We start from the raw sequence: 14,283 nt of genomic DNA, 5'->3' as shown, positions 1-14,283 counted from the left end.
CTATGCCATTTCATTATTTATACACTTGCCCTGCTCTGGGTCTTTGGGCACATGGGATTTCATTTTGTAGCTCATCTCTGAGACTCACATGATAGGAGGAGAGACCTGATTCTCACCAGTTTTCCTCTGACTTCCACACATGTGCCGTTGCATGGGTGCATTTCCCACATACATACATATGAATAAATAAGTAAAGGTAATAAAAACTAAAAAGAGACATTTACACAAGAAGAAGAAAAGATTCTCTTTATTATCTTCCCTCTCACCTCCAGGCACTTAGTGAAAGTGTGAGAAAGCAGAAGTCACTTGTGTTTTCACCAGCATTTTGCTACTCAAAGTGTGGCAAGGCCAGAAGACGGTCAGTGTATGTAGTTGTAAAAACCTAGGTTTTAATGTGTGCCTTGTGGAAATGAACTACTGAGAGGAAAGAGAAATGCACAGCAGCTCACCATTGTCAGAAACCCGGAGACAGTTCATGCAAATGGTTTATGAAATCAGGAAAGTATCTGGTTATAGCCATTTCTTTCCTTTCTGCACCAGGCATGCCAACACAAAACCAAAACAAAGGATCAGATGGCCAGTCTGGTCTCATTGCACAGCCATTTGTGGCATCTCAGTTCCCTTTCCCACAGTGACACACATGTGATCTGGCCTTGTGAGAACGTGTGTAGTTAGTTATACTAGTACTTTGTTTCCCCTAAGTCTGACTCTCCACCCTCTTGGGGGAACCAAGGACTGGGAAGTAGATGTCTGCATCTGTCTGTCCTCTGTGCTGTGGTCTCCACAGGGAAAGATGAAGACATGGCTGTCTTCACTAGTAGTCACTCTCCCAGAAAACCAGGGTACACGGAAGGCAGAATTTTGACTTCTTTTTTTTTTTTTTTTTTCCAAGACAGGGTTTCTCTGTGTAGCTTTGTGCCTTTCCTGCATCTTGCTCTGTAGACCAGGCTGGCCTTGAACTCACAAAGATCAGCCTGCCTCTGCCTCCTGAGTGCTGGGATTAAAGGCGTGCACCACCACTGCCTGGCAAATTTTGACTTCTTACTATGTGTCTGGCTATGTATTCAATTTTTCATGCCCCCAACATTACTGTGCCCAAATGGGTGGTGTCTTGCTGGTAACCTAAAGTGAAATCTGAACATTTTGGTTTTTCAAACTCAGCATGTTGGAATATTAAGCTTATTTATAAACCTCATTATTGAGGTTCCCATATGGCTTAGGCTCAGATACACACTTTAGAAGAGCAAAAGGTGCTACCAGACACTCCGTAATTTAACATCAATGTTTAGTCATTCTCACTTACCCAGGGCATCAGAAAACATTCTCAAATCATATGCTTGCCATTGGAATACTTGCTACTTACTTTCGCCTGAAGCTGTGCCTATTGCTTTGGAAACTCCTGGCTATCAAAGTGCAAACAAACAAAGTCATTTTAGATCTTCTTTGGTCCTTGTCACAGCTGTTATTTCTTGCTCTTTGTGTAGCTGGAGAGTTTCTCTCCAGCTCCCGCCAAGCCCCTGCAGTCCCGCAGCCCAATTATAAAGTAAACACACAGACTCTTATATTATTTAAACTATTTGGCCTAATGGCTCAGGCTTCTAGCTATCTAGTTCTTACATCTTAAATTAATCCATTTGTATTAGTCTATACTTTGCCACGTGGCTTGTGGCTTACTGGTACCTTACATCTTGATTGTCATGGCAGAGGCTGGCAGCATCTCTCTGCCTCAGCATTCCACTTCCCAGAATTCTCTTCTCTGCTTGTCCTGCCTATACTTCCTGCCTGGCTACTGGCCAATCAGCATTTTATTTATACAGAACAATATCCACAGCATCTTTGGATGTTTATCTCTGCTGGGTCCCTGGGAAGGCACAGTCTTACTATGACCAGAAGGACACCTTTAGCTTTCTCAGTTTCATCATCTATTTCCTTGATTGTGGCCAGGAGAGGGAAAGTGAAACTCGGGGTCCAGAACGCCTTTCTAGTTGACATAGCCATGAAAAGCTTTGGGGAACCTTCAGGACTATTGAAATGACTGCTCTTTGTAACCACTTCCATCCAGCTGGATGCAAATGAAATAAAGCCTTCAAGATGAAGTTTTAGGGGTTACTTCTGCTATTTCGTACACTCGCACTTATGTACACACACACACACACACACACACACACACACACACTCTCTCACACACATACACACATACCGTTTGATAATACAAGCCATAGTTTCACTGAAACATGATTTAAGTAAACACTATTCTTTGGTGAAGATCAGTGGTTTTCCACTTTGTGTAAGAGGCCAAGGGGTATGTGTCTGTCAGTCATTCTTGTAGTGAATGGATAACTATGCATTGAATGACAGCTTTCTGAGAACAACTAAGGTTGCTGTGTAGGCAAGATGCTAAGCTCAGTGTCTGGGGAATTATTGATAATGCAAATGTTTGTTAAAACTACCTTTTGATATTAGAAATGTTTAGTTTTGTTTTCTTTTTTCCCTACCTCTGAGGAATGGCCTGACTTTGAGATCAGAGGGAGGTATGTGGCTCTGTTGGGCTAGCCAGCACATTGTCAGAGCTGGTGTGCAGGCTGTTGGGTCCTCTCAGCATGGTGGAAATCCAGGCAAACTTCCAGTTCCAAGAGGGACTAAGATTAGCACCTTGCTTTCTTTGTGGGCCTAGTATCTCAAGATTAGAACTAATAATTTAGTCTTTTCATTCCAGAAAAGTAATTTTCAACTTTTTTCTTGACATTTTTAACCCCTGAACAATCCTCCCAAGAACAAAATTTGAAAACACATTGCATTATAATTCTGTTATTATTTTTTGCAATGTTACTGCTATTACTGTAGCAGCTGACCCATTCTTGAACATTTACTGGATGGATAGCTCCGTGCCACCTGCTTAGTGGGACTTGTTACATTAAACTTTCTGCCACACAGCAAAATAAGTATTATTAATATTACCTATATTTTTCAGAGGAGAAAGAAATTGGTAGTTGGGAAAAGATATAAACTGTTGAACCCATTTAGTTTAAAAAAGGATTGGACCATAGATAAGTGGTCATTAGCCTTACCTTTAATGCCTCTTAAAGAAAAAAAAAACAGCATGCACACAAATGAAGCCTAACTTGTGCACAGGCATTGATATATGTATGTTTTCCTTATGTGAGTGCGTGCATGCGTGTGTGTGTGTGTGTGTGTGTGTGTGTGTGTGTGTGTGTGTGTGTGTGTTGGGAGGTATGAACAGTGGAACCTATTCCAGAGGGCAGAGTTTGCATAATAACCACTTTTGGGACTTTTTTGAAGTTGAGTTCTTTCCCAGCCTGGCCTTGTGAAGATGGCTTGCTGCTTCTTGGGCTCTGAATCTCCCACACTGCTGTCAGCTTATCCAGATTCTGGAGCAAGGGGCTCCTGCCCTTCTCTCCCTTCTACAGCAGCTCAGTCTAGCAATGTGAGCTGCCAGATTTCACTGTATTATTTCAAGTTTCCACAGCTCATATTGAAAGTAAACTCACTCAACCCAAACAATAGCATTCCGACAAGCAGTGAGTCAGGGGCAAATTCTGCTGAAGTTCTTCAGAAACAAAAGGCCAGGAATAACCTGGGTTTCTTTTCCAGCTCGTTTCCTGCATTTGAATGGAAAGACCCTTGTGTGTTTTGCTGCCATTGGGTTTGTTTTCTTCCAGCATCTAAGCTTCCTGCTGGACTCTTCTGACCTCTTGGCATACTTCTCATCAACACTCTTTGAAGCCTTCAGAATTTTGTTTGCTGTATCAGACTCGTTAAGCCTCTATATCCTTAGAACTAGTTATTTCACCTGGTTATTAGTAACTTAATTATTTAGTTGTTTTTTTATTTTATTTTTTGAGCCTCACTTCAATGAAGTATGAAGTAGGTTCAAACTCTCTAGGGTTTGTAGCATATCTGAATGAGTTACTTGCAGTTCCAGGAATGGAATGGTAAAAAACGGAGCTCCTCAACTGTGAGCTAGCTCCCCAGACTCCTCCTTATGTTTCTCCTGTTTGTAGGAGACCATGGCTATAGGAGATGTCCCTGCTTTCCTAGTAAATCGGCACTAAGTGGAAGGAATAAAATAAAAGCATTTGTATTTCTTGCTAGGTGCATTCGTTTTACTAAAACATTGTGGACAGCTGCCATGTTAGGCAAGGGAAGGATGCTGGCGGACAGTGAACAGATTCTTGCCATCATGGTAATGCATCATGACCAGTTGGAGTCTTAAGCAACTGTATTAGGAGCATGGACCTCCTTAAAACACAGCTGGATGCTTATCCAGCTTGGGAGGCCCTATGAGTAGATGATACCTCAACTGAGACCTGAGGGATGAGCAGGAATCAGTATCTGGGTACCAGCTGTGCTGTCAAGAAGGCCTGAGTATTGAACCTTGAGTATTTTCCATGGACTTGAGAGTTTTCATGTGTTTTAAATGCCAACTTTAAAATATCATGACATTATTTGTGTGAGATTCACCTTGATTTGGGGAAATGTCTAAATAGATGAGACTCGAAAGGAAAACCTTACTTTCTTTACTGCCAAGAACAATTCTCTGGAGTTAAGGAGTGTCAGGAATGGAGTAGTACCCAGTCTCCTTTTCCCTAGGTCTAACAAATGCAGAGGCCGTATTTGGTCCTGTGTGGATGACAGCTGCAAGGAATCCCTTTGCTTGGCCAATGGCTATTTGCAATCTTCTGACCCTGTACCAGTTGATGTGCAAGCCTTTGGGACAGATGCAGAAGTCCATGTGACAAGGTTGCTAATCTCACAAGCTTAAAAACAGTGGCAGAGGAAACAAAATCCTTGGAATGCCCAGAACATGTCAGGGGCAATACCTGGTGAATTAAATACTTGATTTCCACCTGGGATTATTCTCTCCTTTTCATTGATATGGACACTAAAACATGAGTTACAACAGAGCTGAATTCGAGGCCTCCTAGCCAATGAAGTTATTAAATTAGATGCAAACCTTTTAAACTATGTTTATAATTGCTATTATAAAATGCCACTTTAGGTGCATGCCTTATTTTCTTTCTAGAATAAACTCATTCAGAAAGTTATGGGAGATTAATAAGACACAAGTGGTTATTAGGAGGAGGTGCTGAAAATGAAGCTCTTCTCTCTGCTCCCTTTTGATTCTCTGACCCCTTCCCAGCAGTGCCTTTGTACAGTCCTTGGAAAACACAGGGCACTGTGGAAGCCGGTAGCACAGGCTGCCTTCTTCAGATTTCCTGAGATAGCCTCTTCGGGTGCTCATTTCCCATGAATAAGCTGGGATTCTAGGCAGTGGCCACGGATTCCCCTCTGATTATTATTATTTGCCTTTGGGTGACTTTTCAGCCTTTCCTTAGTTCTTCCATGAAATCGCGTGTTTTCACATGCTTTAAAAGCTGACTTTCAGGGCTGGAGAGATGGCCCAGAGGTTAAGAGCACTGGCTGTTCTTCCAGAGGTTTTGAGTTCAATTCCCAGCAACCACATGGTGGCTTACAACCATCTGTAATGAGATCTGATGCCCTCTTCTGGCCATGCAGACACAGCACTGTATACATAATAAATAAATACATTTTTTTTCCTTTTTTTTTTTTTTTAAAGCTGACTTTCAAATGCCATGAGGTTATTTGTGTGGGATTTGCCTTGATTTGGGCAAGGGTCTAAACAGAAGAGACAAGAAAGGAAAACTTAGAGATGCTGTGAGGAGACAGATCTTCCTCCCAAGGTTTTTCCTTTCCTCTAATTCTCTCCATTGAAGAATCTGCTCAAACTCTGCCGAGGATCTTAGGAGCTAACACAGAACCGACACAGTTGTGAATAACACTGAGTTATCGGGTCAATGCATTTTTAAGGCCATTTTCCTCTAGAGTGTCACTGTGACCTAGGTGGAAGAGTCAGAGCAGGTGTCATAGAGCAGGAGTCCCAAGCAAGACACATGAGATTTGTCCAAGGCCAACTGACAAAGAAGTCACAGAGATACACTGTAACTGGCCTCTCCTGCTTCCAGGAAAGTTCTCAACCCAACTTGTAGCAAGAGTAGATGCTGCTTCTATCATTTGCTTCTAGACTTTCTCATAGACACATTTCCCATTTCATCCTCCTTTGAAGATCTATTTCTGATCTCATGGTTTAGCAATGTAACACATCTACATTTTTAAAAGGAACATATAGGACTTCTTAGCTTTGGGGTACAGTTCAGTAATAGACATATGTTTATTATGCTTGAGGTCCTATGTGTGATTGCCAGTGCATGCGGGCATGTACACACACACACACACACACACACACACACACGCACGCACGCACGCACACACGTGCACGCCCCACAAAAGGACTCTTAATGCTTTATGATGAAAATGAAAATAACAATTGTAAAAGTAACTAATAATCATTGGTCATTAAGTGTACCAGACAAAAGACTTTTATAAGCCTCTACTCTCGGTGCTCTAATTCAATGATCTTGTGAAGGCTGAGGCTTGAACCTTGATTTTGCTGTCTTTAATCCTGACCTCAGTTGGGATCTCACATTGCTGCCTTCAAAGGGAAGAAGAGGAACACATGGGAGAAGAGCCATTGAGCTCTTGGAATGCTGCTTTGCATTGTGAAGTCTACGTGTGTTTCTGCCTGTCCAAAATACGACGTTAACAACCACAGACTAGCAGCTGGACCCTGGAATGACAACACAGAAGGAAACCCTAGAACTGTTGACACACATGCCTGACCCTGTTAAAGTAATCCCCTCCCCCCTTGCCTGCCAAAGGACCTTTCTGACATGAGTTTATGCTTCTTTTTCTACAGGAGGAAATATAAGAAAACGTCCCAGAGGTAAGTGCATCTTTCTGGGAAAGGAGAACCTTCTGCACTGTGGTTGGCTGAGTCGTGATACAGCTCTTCACAGGTTCAGCTTGTGCTGCGCTGGAATTGTAATAAACAGTCCCTCAGTCCTTTTCAGTGAGTCGCCTGCTTTGGCCCCCAGTGTTCGCTGCTGCTCTAAATTGAAATTGATTGTAAGGTGTAGTGTAACTCAGTGGGTAGACCGCTCATGCCAGCAGATCCTGTGGACTTGGAAGCTTGTTACTGGTGTTTTGTCCAGTGATTTTGCCAGAACCTTGACCTTGCGTGGGCAGATAAGAGGGTATGCTTCCTGGGGACAAGCACAAAGGCTTTAAATGTACTTTCGTGTCTCTGTCACTGGAGTCACTGAGGAAATGCTTCTTAGCCACATGCACATGCATAAAGAGCCTTAGAGTAATGGTGGCCTTTTGATTTGCCTGCTGAAAGGGTAATTGAAGAATCTGTCACATTCTCTAAGTACCTACTGCATGGCCAAGGGCCTGGCCTGCCTCTGGCTGGGCTTTGCAGGAACTCTGGTGAGGAACCTTGAAGCTATTTTGTGCACACTGGCCCTGCCCCATGTGGATGCAACACTCCAACATGCATACTTTGCATTTGTGGTTCCAGCATGACTTATCAGTCTTTAAGTGGGGCATCTCCCACATTGAAGTGCCCTTCAGCAGATGGTGGTTGCTGGTACAGAGGGGCATGGGTATCTGTGCATGTATACAAGTGGGGAACACAAGGGGAAGTGAGTGGAACCTCTAAATAATGTAATAATAAAGTTTATGAAAATGTTATGTGCGTCGTGGTTGAATTGATTCACTGATTCACATTTTTCTATGATATATGTTTAAAGTGTACAATATGATGTTTTGATATAGGAATACATAGTAAAATAATTACTATAGTGGGGAAAATTAGCATATCATTTACTTCACATACAGAATACTCCATTCACTGGTTCATTATGTTTTGTTTGAGGCAAGGTCTCACTCTGTATCCTAAGCTGACCTGCAATTCCCTTTGCAGTGGAAGTTGCCCTAAACTAATGGCAATCCTCCTGCTGTTCAGCTTTCTGAGTGCCAGGATTATAGACTTGAGCTACCATGCCAGATTGGTTCATCTAGCATATTTTTTTAGTGTTACATTTTCATAAACCTATTGGAAAATGATGTCACATACAACCTACGGCCTCTTTTAAGTTCTCCAGCAACATCTCTTGCCACTTCCAATATTTTTTCCTTACTCTCTGAACTTTCACTATGGCTTTCTAGTTGTAATTCTAAAAGTGACTTTCACTGCTTGGGGGTGGTAGCTCTTCTTTGGGAGAGCTTTGATCATCTTTTCATTCATATATTTATTTGAGGCTTATTTAAGGGCACAGACCACATGTGCATCAGGGAACTCTGGAATGATGCAGGACAAAATGGATTAACTTCAATGTTACCCAGGAAATCAATGAAGAGAGTTGTAGACATTACCTGTAGTGACAGTTCTTGTGCTGTACACACTGTGCTGACACTTTCCTCTGGGTCTTCTGTGTGTTGCATAGCTGCTTCACCTTTTTTCCTTTCTTCCTAGTGTATCACACCTTCTGGTATTTTGTTTTTAATCTGCCACATGCCTGAAATATTATTGCCTCCTAGCAAACGTTGTTGAATGAAGTATTGCTAACTGTTCTAACAGACTAAACCTTTAAGTTGATTCCCCTCCACCCAAGACTATTGGTGATAGCACCAGGGGGAAGTGTCCCATGGTATCCTATGCACTTTAACCTTGAGTTGATTAAAATAAAAACATAACTTATTTTCTCATAGCATATTGGATCGATGCTTTATATACTAAATACTAAATAATGCCATGGACTCTTCCCAGGCCTTTCCCAGGATAGGTGAGTTAATTTTGGAAGGGCCAGGCTTGGGATGCCATGATGGAATGCAAGTCAGAACAAGAGGGCTATCATTTCCAACAAATATACTTTGTACAAATAATGCCATCAGCTATTCCTGTTGTAGTGGCTTTCATTAAGGAGAATAATTAGGGATATAATTTGCACAACTGCCAAAATACCCTATGAGTATGAATACTGAGTTTGGAAAGCCCATTTCAAAGAAATAGGCATGCCCCGGCCTTTTATTTGCCAAACATTTGTAGTCCACAATTCAGTCTAGAAGACTAGGATTGGCTTTCCATGGTGTTTAAGTTCAGTGATACAGATTTAAGTGGATTACATCAAGATAAAAACTATTAGTACAAACAAGATTTGTCAGTAGTTTTCAATAAAACATTTTTAAACAGCCATTTATTATCAACTTTTATAATCAGTATCATCTTGTAGAGATTCCTGTGTTCTGTGGTTTCCAGATAAAGTCTGCAGTCCAAAGACACATATATGCAACTGGGCTATGTGAGCTACTGAGAGGAAAACTGGCTACAATTTGAAGGCTCCCTGGAGGTTGCTATCCTGTTAGAAATGCCATTGGCTTACATAGCTGACTTCACACTTCTGTCTTGTTTAGGATGGTTGGGTTCATGGTAGTAGTTGCTTGAGAACCACTGAGCATGATATAAGTTAATCACTCAGGTTGGAGGGTACCATAGTCTTCAGTAGTAAAATTTGATTGTCATTTTTTACATGGGTTAGTCAGTGTTACCTCAATTTTATATTAAAGGAAGACAGACAGGTGGATGGGAGTCTTAAGAAAGAGCCATTCAAACCTGTCAATGTTCAAATTACTGTAGTGGCTATTTATGAAAGTGTATGTTTGCATATCTAATTTGAATGCTGTTACATTTTTTTATTGTGTTATAAAAATATAGACTGCTTTGTATCACCTTTATTGGCACTGACGTGCACATTAATAAAGGATCAGTTTGAACTTTTCTACTTTTAATACTTTTTATATTACATGGATCTATGCCCTACTGATGTATTATAAACAAACAGTTCTCAGCATAGTGACTTAAAACAGCCATTTCATTTTGTTTGTGATTTGATGTGCTAGGAGATTCAGGTGGGACTTGGCCTCATGGTTTGCATGTGATCCAACTGGTGTCAGCTGAGGTTGCTGGATGTGGAGCTTCGGCTTTGGAAAGAGCGCCTCCATTCATAGCAGGAGCTTTGGTGCTCCTTGTCTCTGTGCTTGCCTGTCCAGCATCCCTCCCACCTCTCCACAAAGCTTTCATTCCCCAAATGCTTCCATGTAACTTCCTCCAGCATGGTGGTCTCAGGGTGGTTATACTTCTTCTGTGGCTTCTGGAGCTGGTCGGCCTCAGTGGCAACAGCAGTAGCTGCTTGTCCCTCGATTGTGACCTGGGTGAGACACTGACACAGAGCCACTTCCACTGTGTTGTATTGAGCAGTCTACCAGCACACATAGATGCTGAGTACTCTGTAGCCTTCTTTAACCCATCTAGCTGACCTTCAGCCTTTTTCAGAATGACTTTGCTTGAGACTTTTCTAGAAGCTCTGGATCACCTTCATTAGATAAATGGTATAGTTAATTAAGTGTGTTGTCCACTTAATTGTCTTGTTATGAACTATTGTGCTTGACTGTGTGTTTTTCAACAAGAATCCTTTGGCGTGGAAGTAGCTGTGAATTGTTTTTCATGTTAGGGACAAGTGTATCATTGTGAGTGACAGTGGCTTGTTGAATTCTAAATGTAGTTAGTTAACTTATTATTTATTTATTTGTGAGCACATGTGTGGGGATGCACACATCCATGGTGCTCATGTGGAGGTCAGAAGACAATTAGTAAGAGCTGATCTTCTTCCATTATGGGGGGTTAGCTTGTCAGGTAAATCTTTACTCTGTGAGCTGTCTTTTCAGCCCTGGCTCCTTTCCATTACTGCATTATTTAGTTAAATAAAGCTGCTGGTGTAAAAAACCTAAATGGTATGCATGATTTACAAGTTTTCTATTGTGTAGGTTTGATTTGGACATCAAGGAGAAGATAGCCAATAATATATAAATAATTCTTTTTGTTGTTTAGAATTTTCTTGCTGTTTCATTTCACTTACACATTTATTTAGTGTTCAAAGCTATGTTAAAGAAAAAAATCACACACCTGCTTTCAAATAATTATCACCTTACTCTAGCTCAACAGAAGGAGTTATCGTTCTTGAAGTAATTCATAAAGTATAAGGCAGATCTTAGTTCAAGGGAATGTTCTGAGTCTCATTTTTAGCATCAATGGAAAGATACTCATTTCTTCCAACACCAGAATCCCAGTAGAAGGCATGGTGTTAGTTGTGTTCCTTCTGGGTTAGCAAGGGCACAATAGGTTGGTGGCAAGCATCTTTCTGTTCAGAAAACCTCACTGGACTGGATTGTAGCTGAACAGCATTCAGGGGACCTCCCCCCACCCCCTGCTTTTGCTGTTGGGATCAGGCTTGTCCAAGAGGCCCTGTAATTCCAAGGATGGTGAAATGGTGTTTTGATATCTGGAAAGGACTATAGAGTACACCTGCTTCCCGGAAAAATTCTCATCAGGTTGTTTTAAATGCAAAATTGGCCTCAAGTCATCAGGCTGGGCTCAGAGAACTTTAGGTCTTTGAGGAAGCATGCCAGAGCATTAGAGGAGACTCACAGAGACCTAGAAATCATCTGGTACTCCTAGGCTGCTCTTCAAGAATGAGATTTCTATCCAAGATGATGAAACAATCTGGATCAATGTCTGATTTTCATGATATTTGATTTTACTGATACATATTTAAATAGTTACATTTAGATAAAAAGTAATTTTTTAAGAAATTATTTATTTTTATTTTATGTACATTGATGTTTTGCCTATGTGCATATCTGTATGAGGGTATCAGATCCCCTGGAACTGGAGTTATAGACAGCTATGAGCTGCCATGTGGGCTCTGGGAATTGAACCCAGGTCCTCTGGAAAAGCATTCAGTGCTCTTAAATGCTGAGCCATATCTCCAGCCCCCTTGATAAAAATTATTAATGAAATTATAATTTTCCAGAAGTTTTCAATGGGAATGTTTTTAGATAGCCATTTTAATCTCACCTTTTCTGATGAGTATTATTTCCTGTTTAAGATTTGTATACCAGCTACTATCTAATCTGTGATTGGTCAGCATGTCAAGAGGAGGCATGAATAAAACCTGAGTGAACTCAGCAGCTGCATGGCCAATCTTCATGTCTACACTGTGACAGTTCAGGTATCGATCAAGATGTATTAGATTTGGAGTGTTAAGCCTTGCTAGATAATGGAGGCCTGTAATGTTTAGCATAATAGTTTTGTTTGTTTGCTATTAATTGTATCTTTACATAGTTTAGATAGAAGTTCTGCTTCTGACTATATTTGAGTTATAAATTGGAACAATTAATGAGCTACTAAGTTTATTGACAACCACATTACATTGGATCACATATATAGTTCTTTATAAAAATCTTCCAATGAAAGAAATCATATTTCTGTTAACTTACTAAAAGCTGGAAATAAAATGAGAAGTAAAAATGCCTTTGAGGACATGTCTTGAGTGCTTTGTAGGTGAGACATAGGTAAACAAATGAATTAAAATAGAATACGATGATCTAAGGATTGCAGGCCATCAAACCGCTGGGTCTGGGTGGGTGCTTGTGATGTCATATATTTCTCTCACTAGATCACAAATAAAACACAGTACTGCTTGCTCTGCATGGGGCTTCCAAGTGTAGGCACAGTGAAATCTAGTAGGATGGCTCAGAACCTTTTTTTTCCTTCCTGTTTTCAGTTACATTTAAAATGTATATCCCTTGATTCTTTGGATCTTTTCTCAAAGAAATGAATGGCTCAAAAAACATTCTGGACACAAGAATGCCCTGGATATTGACATCTGTATAAATACTGTTGAAGTGGATGTTGTAGTAAGTAGGGAAGCCTCTCCCTGAAGACAGGCCTCTGTCTGTTGCAAGGCTAATGGAGAAGTCACCCCTTCCAGTTATCTTGTACTTTCCCTTCTTTTGGACTTTAAAGAGGCCCTGTAATCACATTTGATGAGTCCAGTGATGCCCTTCGTCAGGTCTCCCCATGTCTACCTTCGTGGATTCACTTCTTCTGTGAGTCATCTACTCATCTGCCACCCTCACTGCTAATAATAGAGTGCCAGGTTTGAGAAGTGGGGAGGTGAGTGTCTGGCAGTCTTTGGGAAGGCTACCTGCTAAGCAGTTATGTCCTTGTGTTAGCAGGTGCATCTTGACTCTGCCTCTCATATCCTTCCCATATCAGGTACAATATGATCCTTCAGTAAATACTGAAGTTCTTTAGATACCTTAAAAAGATTTGGTGGACTTTTGTACCCTGTTTTTGCAAATAAAATTGTCAGTGAACATCTGAGATGTTCAGAAAGTTAACAGAGGTGACATAGGATTTATTAAGGCACATGTTTCTCCATAAATTCACAATTAACCATGCATTCTGTGGCCTATTTAGCAGTACTGCTATTTAGAACCTAAGAATTAATGAAGACACTAGGGACAAAAGGATCTTCTGAGAGGTAAAACCCTTTCAGATATTTTCCTATATTTAGGATGATGAATAAACTCTCAAAGTAGTTTGAACTGATGTGTTATCCATGATGGCATCTCTAGTTTACATTTCCAGTTGCCAGCAGGATTAGGGTGATTTTACAGCAACTGTAGATAGGTAAAGGTACATCAGAGAGAGTAGGGCATGGTCCTGCTTAGTGTACAGATCAGGGATGCACATGATACTTAGCATAGGAAAAACTGCTACAAGCTGTTTAAGTTTGGGTGAAACAGACTGTGGGAGAAGAGAGGCGGGTGGAGAGTCTGCATAGATAGCTTTGGTCACAGTTCTGAATAGCAGGCAATCACCGCTCACTCAGAGGCTTCTCTAAAACATCAGTAGGAGTCTTATAGTGTGGAGCCAGAGAAGCTGGTTAGTGGGAGATGAGAGCGAGGCAGGGAGGGAGAGAGGATCCTGGACTGTGGCAGGTCAAGTGATAAGTCTTGGTCATATGTCTAGCTACTGGTAACAGGAAGAATCTTGGCACTGAGCTGTCATTTTCTTAGTTAAGATGAACAACTGGGCACAATGCAATGTCCTTATGACTGATAATTGCTAGCCTTCTTTTGCCCATCTAGGGTCAAAACCTGAGTCTTTTGCTATGTCCTTGCATGTTTCTTCAGTATCACCCTGGTGTTCTTCCTTCTCATCTGGCTTTGTAACAGACTGTGAGTCTTTGCTTCCCATGGTCTGGTCTTTATTTCCACAATCCAGGCACATTATCCTTTGCTTAGTATATCGGAAGTCTCCCTAATCATTCCTGTCTTTGGGTGTCTTCACTGTCTCATTCCTGCATACCCATGTCTGACTGTTTTCTCTAGAGTCTCTCGATTGTGTTTAAAAACAACGAACATATCCATACATGCATACAACAACCATCAGTAAGAAAAAGAGGCCATGAATTTGAAGAAGAGCAGTGTCTAGTT

General features: G+C 41.1%; 1 protein-coding gene across 5 annotated transcripts in view; it reads left to right on the top strand.

The window, feature by feature from the left end:
* The window catches only part of Pde1c (phosphodiesterase 1C), a 497,292-nt gene that overhangs the window by 257,703 nt on the left and 225,306 nt on the right, over positions 1-14,283 (top strand). For 2 of the 5 annotated variants that reach the window (XM_036181400.1, XM_036181399.1), the window contains one exon: positions 6,797-6,823. The exons of the other annotated variants lie outside the window; for them this stretch is intronic. In XM_036181400.1, coding sequence (XP_036037293.1) covers positions 6,797-6,823 — 27 coding nt within the window. The remainder of the gene's footprint in view (positions 1-6,796; positions 6,824-14,283) is intronic. 5 annotated transcript variants of the gene reach the window in all.

The sequence above is a fragment of the Onychomys torridus genome, chromosome 3, assembly GCF_903995425.1.
Source record: "Onychomys torridus chromosome 3, mOncTor1.1, whole genome shotgun sequence".
Lineage (NCBI taxonomy): Eukaryota > Metazoa > Chordata > Mammalia > Rodentia > Cricetidae > Onychomys > Onychomys torridus.
This window is presented reverse-complemented; position numbering and strand designations above follow the sequence as displayed.